This window comes from Pipra filicauda, unplaced genomic scaffold (assembly GCF_003945595.2).
Source record: "Pipra filicauda isolate LSUMZ 115617 unplaced genomic scaffold, ASM394559v2 scaffold541_size332799_pilon, whole genome shotgun sequence".
Lineage (NCBI taxonomy): Eukaryota > Metazoa > Chordata > Aves > Passeriformes > Pipridae > Pipra > Pipra filicauda.
The window spans coordinates 306704-312980 of record NW_024104689.1 but is presented as its reverse complement, the minus strand read 5'-3'; the positions used below and the strand labels follow the sequence as shown (position 1 = coordinate 312980).

Sequence of the window (6277 nt, the reverse complement as noted above, 5' to 3'; positions counted from 1 at the left end):
CTGAACTTTAACACACCATCCTTGACCCTTAAGCCTTGTTCTCTCTTTTCTTTGCTTTAAAAGATAAAATACAGAAAAATTTCTTTTATTAATAAAGAATGCCCACCTCTGGATACTCCTGAACAGCACAGGCAAAAAGATTCTACCAACTACTCCAACCAGAACTGTATTTTAGTATTTTTCCAACAAATAGCAAATCTAAGGCCACCTGAGCTGACCAGCAAAAGCAAAATGCATCCTGCACAGTGACAAATGTATCTGTGCTCTGCACATAGTGTAGTGCCCACCATGCCAAGGTTATAGGACGGGACCTGCTGCTGCCACCTCACTGAACGTGTCACGAACACATCAAGCGCCCTCCCGACACTACTGCTCACACGGATCTTCCTTTTTTCCAGGGTCCAGAACTTATCAAAAGGAGTGAGAAAATGCTGTCAGCATAAGGAGCTGCACAGCCCATGGGAAGGTCCTCGCTGGACGACAGGAAGTGACACAAACTGCACAGGGAGCATTTAAACCAAACCAAGTGTCTGAAAGCCAGGTTAACCTAGAGGGAGGCTGCATGCCCTTAAGTAATTCCACCAAAACAATCAGTTAAGTGATGAAAATTCAGGGTTTGACTGTGGCCACCATCTCCTGGTATGCAATCTTATTTTATTACCCCAAATAGTCACAGACCAAAATAAAGGCATTTTAAATCTTAAGCCTATAAAGCATAAGTGCAAATGAGATCAAATTAAGAAAATCGGCCTGTAACCATTCTAACTTAATCACTGAATAATTATTTTTGCATTTTTATAACACTGGCCTTGAACTACAGCATATGCACTCACCAATATGGGCTGCTCAGGAGCGCTGTAAAGTTACCTTTAAACAGAGAAAAATATTATCTCTGGCATCTCAAATAAGGTGAGAGAGAAAAAAATAAGAAAAATGTCCCAAAAAGGACAGGACAGGGACTGCTGAAACACCTGGTCAGCAGGGAAATGTAAGATCTCAGGTAATGACTGTCTCTGTGATTAATGGCTTCGGGCCCAAATGCAAGAGGGACCCCCACTTCCTCTGTCACCCATGTGTCATTGCTGTGTTACCACGAATGTCCCACAATAGTCTGGAATAAATTCTTTCCCCGCTCTTGTATTTGTCAGAAATGGTTCATTTAGACAGCACTGCACTCACAAAGAACCAACCCCACAACACTCACAGCCTGATTTCACTCACCCTCAAATCCCGGGTGACTGCACCTGGTCTGTGCCACGTTCCAGAACTATCTTCCAGCAGTTTTCAGTCCCAATTCAGCAGGATAAGGGAAATAAACAGTATTCAAGTCTTGAACATCAGATGGTGGCAAAAATAGCTCATTTTAGGAAGTGTGGACGTACACAGAGGGTTGGAGAACCTGCTTGAAAACACCTCCTCTTTTCCATATGGGCTGTGCAAGAAATCACGAATATTTAATATTCCAACATTTCCACTTGGGTGCACACTCTGCTGCTTCAAGGAACTTTTATTTACATCTCTAAGGCAGCTATTACTTAATCCCTACATCTTAACTGCTGAATTATTTTTATTTCTCCTCTCTGTACTCCCTTGCCCCTAATATTTTCCTAGGTAGGATTATAAACTGTGCCCCCTTGCCCCAGCCGGAGCACTTTCAATCAGCACATCGACCTTCATTTTTTGAATTCACATCCCAGTACCATGATCACACGCAGTGTAAAGTTTTATAATTTGATTTATTCCACATGATTTGTAGACAACACATTCTCCTCATTCATTTCCTCCCTCGCTATTTGTTACCTGCACAAGGCAAAGGCAGCTGAGGTAAGTCACAGATACCAGGTAAAAACAACCGGCTAATGCAGGAGGAACATCAACTGCACACAATTTATTTTATTTGCATCTCTGTAATTTGAGCTCCAATATCCAACACAACTCAACCAGACAGGGCCTGGCATTGGCTGCTATGCCCTACCTGGGGCCGGGCTGGACCCAAACGGCATCCATGGGAGGCCACGAGCCCAACCCTCCATGGCTATGACATTCAGCCTCTCCCTGAGCACTTCTCCATTCCCTTCCAAACAGAAAACACTGGAAGAACCACAGAATCACTTACTACAGCAGCAAAAACTACTGAGATGCCTTCCAGGACCCACCTGTGTTCAGTGACAGTTCTTCTTTTGCATTTCACAAGGTATTTCAGGGATAAACACCCTCTCATGATTAAGAGCTGAGCAGCTTGTACGTGGGAGGCTGCCAATTATGTTTTTCTAACCGTAGCTCAAAGCTTAAGCAAGTTCAGCCTCTACCAACATGAAGCCAGTGGGATTTCAGGCATCTCGCATGGATATTTTATAAGTTTAGTGAAAATCCTACCTGCTGTCTTAAATACATAAATACCTTCTGCCACTTGCCTCTACTGAAAAGCTTTCTGCTAGTACAATTCCACATTTCTCTAATAGAGGGATAACCATATACTTAATTTGCATATTTTCTATGAACACAGTGGTTATTGCAATATTTTTCCTATGCCAGCCTCTTGGTAATGGGTTGTACATCAGCAGGGTTTAAAGCCTCGGGCTTTTCAGGGCATATTTTTCCCTAAGTTCCAAGCCAGATTCAGCATCTGTTGTCTGGGGGATGTAGTGCATCTCCTTGGGTGGTTCCAACCCGCATCCCAGCGCTGCAGCAGTGGGGGCAGGTTCAGCTGTTTAATGCTCAGGAGAAACTCCCTCACTCTGCACACCCTGAGCTTGAAGGGCTCCTCAGTCCCAGCCCCCAGAAGCAAGCAGCACAGCGACTGCCCCTCCACACACCCAGGGGCTGTTCCCAAGGGGCCGTTCCCAAGGGGCCGTTCCCATCAAACCGTGGTCTCTGTTCTTCTAACAGTTCGACTGCGAAGGTGTTGCCGTATCAGGCTCTTCTCTTTCAGGTACCTGAGATGGAGGGGGAGAATGCATTTCAGTAACAGGATCCTGCAAAGATTCAACCCAAGTTCTAATGAGCTGGTCAAAGGGCAATGAAAAGCTTCCCACTAGAAAATGGCAGGTGTTACTTATTATTTTTTTATATATTCCCTGTACACTTTGATTCAACATGATTATCAGCCCATCATCCAAAAACAGATCCAAGGGTACTGCAGCCTCTCACTGCTTGTGGCCTCAGGAGCCAGTTGCTCACAAATACAGAAGCCTCTCTGGCTTGTCCCTATTGGGCGTTTTGAGCTACTGTCACAGGAATTCCTGTCATTCACCACACGTTTTAAAGGGACATTTGGCACCAGTGTGGCTTAAATGCTACAGAACCGAAATAGTACCACAGTGTGTACTGCATTTATTCTTTCCAGTGGAATACACAGCAGCAAGTACAAGCTGAGGCTTGTAAAGGCTCAAGAAACAAACACAATAAACTGAAGTGACTCTGAGGGTCTAAACTTTCTGAAAAGACCCCACTGTGTGTGTAGTTAGTATTTATTCTGTAATCTTTAACAGAACAGCTGGGTATGCGGCACAGGGGAAGGATTATAAATCCCACCCATCTCTCCAGCAGTCCCAGCAGTGTTGTACCTGCACACTGCTACATCCACGTGTTCTCCTCATGAGCCAGCCCATCATTGTACAGATTCCCCTGGACTCAGTGACCCCCCTCATTTTATTTCCACTTACCTTGCCACTGTCTGTTGAATCTCCTGCTTCTCCTCTTCATTTATTCTATGCAAAATTGATTCCAAAAAGGGAAGATGAAATGGAATGTACTGAGCAACCTAGCAGGGAGAAGACAAGAAATGCACTACTATTCGTGGTAACAGAGAAAAACTCCCTGAGCTACCAGAGCTGATGATATACGCACGTCACTGCTGATCTCTTCCACGTCCCCATCCATGAGAAAGAACTTGGCAATCTTCTCCGAGGGCCCCTGCAGCAGCCTGTGCAGCAAGGGGATGTCTCCACTCCTCAGCTGCTTCTTTTCTGGGATTTATAAGGAATGTCATGACACACAGAACACACCGCAGGGCCTCTCTGTACCTCCTGCATTCAGGAACCTTTTTCCTTGACACAGATCAACCCTATCTGACTGTTGTGCAATTACCAGATACCTAACAGGTCCCTAATATTGTGCCATTTAAGGTATGTTCCCCCTCGGTTAGCTTCCACTCTTTCAGGCATTCCCTTTAATAAAGATCAAATCTCCTGTTTCTTAAAGAACTTAAACTGTTGTGGAAGTAAACATTTCCCACTGAAAAATGAGTACTTTGAACTCAGCATCTGTGATCCAAAAGTGTCAGCTGAAAGGGCCCACAACACAATCATTCTGCTTTTCCTCTCCAGAGGATGCACATCTGAGGGGTCTCTGGAGAAGCCAAAATGCCACACCACACCCACACTGCCCAAATGAGGACAGAGGTCTGGGACGAGCCCTGTCACTCAGAGGTACACATGCCACACACACACACACACACACACAGAGGATGATTAGAGATGAAGTGATCAGGCAGCAGTGCCTGGCTTACCTCCAGATGCATGGATAATGTAAAGTGCAAATTCATGGGGGCTGTTTTCTATCTGTGAAACAAAAGAAAATCCATTCAGACTCACAGACCTTCCCAGCATTTCCCTCTCAGCAGATACTCCCTATGTGTCTCAGCTCAGAGATCTGGATCAAAGCGAGACAGAGATCCTGTCTGTGGAAGAGTTTAAAGATGCTGGATTTAGATAAGACAGAAAGCTATGCTGCCATGTTCACTGTCCCCGTGCCAACCCTAATCCTTACCCTTCCATATTGCCCCAATCAGTAACACACTTAGACAAGCCCAGATCATTCTTGCCTGGTTTCCTTGGAGCATCCTGAACTACTTCATACAACTTTCTTTTCATGTTACATGTAGATTTGCTACTTGTATCTTCATCAAGGTAAGACTCTATGATCCCTGCCCACCCAACTTGCCTGACAGGCACACTGAGCAAACAGCAGAGCTTTTGAACACTTACTTTGCAACTTTTCCAAAACTTCGCACCCCAGTCTGTAAGTCCATTCCTTACTACTCCTAGAAGTCAAGTTTTCCCTTCAGTATTACACTCCCAAGTCCCACTAACTACGTCAAGTAATTCTGCAATAGCCAAGTCTCTAGACAACTTAAATGAGACGTTTAACATAAATAAAGTAAAATTGTGCCCTACAGAGCCATGTAGAATAGAGATATTGGAGAAACATACAGCACTGATGGGAAAGATATTTCTGACTGGCTATAATCATACTGGTGGAAGATGGTTCCAAGGTAACTCCAAGGAAAAAAAAAATGTAGTCTCAGACAGTACGGCACTGACCTTGAGCAGTACTTTCAACTCTCACTTTCTGGACCTTTCCACCCGCCTAGGTCTAACAGGACCTATCTCCCAGACACGGCATTGAATTCCCTGTTAAGCAAACCGCAATTCCCGGGGATGTCCGCTGGAGGGCAGCACTGCCACGGGCAGTGCCCAGCCTTTCCCTGCACTGGGAATGATGGAAGCGCAGCAGCGTTCGCCCTCCTGTGCGGGACTTCAGGGAAGGGGTTCTGCAGTTTCCCCTTCACCGCACACCACACACCCGGTGTAACTTTTATAGCCTCAAAGTGCCATGAAACACTGATAAAACAAACCCAACCTATGCATTTCAAATGGCCCATGTGGGTTCTTTCACATTCCATTTCGTGCAGTATTCCCTGCCTTTCCTGCAGCACTGGAGTGCACACTGGAATAAACATTTCCAGAACAGAGCCACACTTGCTCCTGCCAGGTTACCTTAAACTTGTGAAGCAGCTGTTCTATCACATGTCTGGTTCTCATGTGGCTGTTGATTCTTATTTTGGTTTCTGATCCAAAAGCCGGAGTGAAAACTGATGTCTGGAACAAAAACAGCCACCCAAGGGCATGAGCATGAGGCAAAGCTCTCTGGACAGGGTTCCCTGTCCCGGGGCCCACTCTCAGGTGATGAAGCCAAGCCTAAGCATTCCTACCTCGTGGTTGTAGAAGTGGCCATTGATTGAGAACCTGTGAGTTTCTCCTTCTGTCCTGGCTGCTGTGGGGAGCTTGGTCCTCTTCCGCACGGCCGTGGCATCGCTGCTGGTCCGGGGCAGGGTGGCACAGTCGTGCTCCTGCTCACTCCTGGGCTTCAGCGTGTGGCTTTCATAACATGGATAACCTGGAAGAACAAAAGCACATCAGCACCGTGTGCAGCTGCTCCCCCCTCCCTGCCAGCAACCCCAGAGGAAGGAAGCTCTTGGTGGAGGTATTTATTT

The 6277-nt window shown here is 45.8% G+C and overlaps 1 protein-coding gene across 9 annotated transcripts in view; it reads right to left on the bottom strand.

Annotated features, from left to right (window-relative positions):
• Positions 1 to 1717: 1717 nt before the first annotated feature.
• Positions 1718 to 6277, bottom strand: part of RASSF6 (Ras association domain family member 6) — a 94246-nt gene continuing 89686 nt past the window's right edge. For all 9 annotated transcript variants that reach the window (XM_039387232.1, XM_039387227.1, XM_039387228.1 and 6 more), the window contains 6 exons: positions 5996 to 6180; positions 5781 to 5882; positions 4511 to 4562; positions 3850 to 3968; positions 3666 to 3763; positions 1718 to 2936 (listed from right to left, as the gene is read on the bottom strand). In XM_039387232.1, the coding sequence (XP_039243166.1) occupies positions 2861 to 2936; positions 3666 to 3763; positions 3850 to 3968; positions 4511 to 4562; positions 5781 to 5882; positions 5996 to 6180 (632 nt within the window). In that variant the 3' untranslated portion in view covers positions 1718 to 2860. The remainder of the gene's footprint in view (positions 2937 to 3665; positions 3764 to 3849; positions 3969 to 4510; positions 4563 to 5780; positions 5883 to 5995; positions 6181 to 6277) is intronic.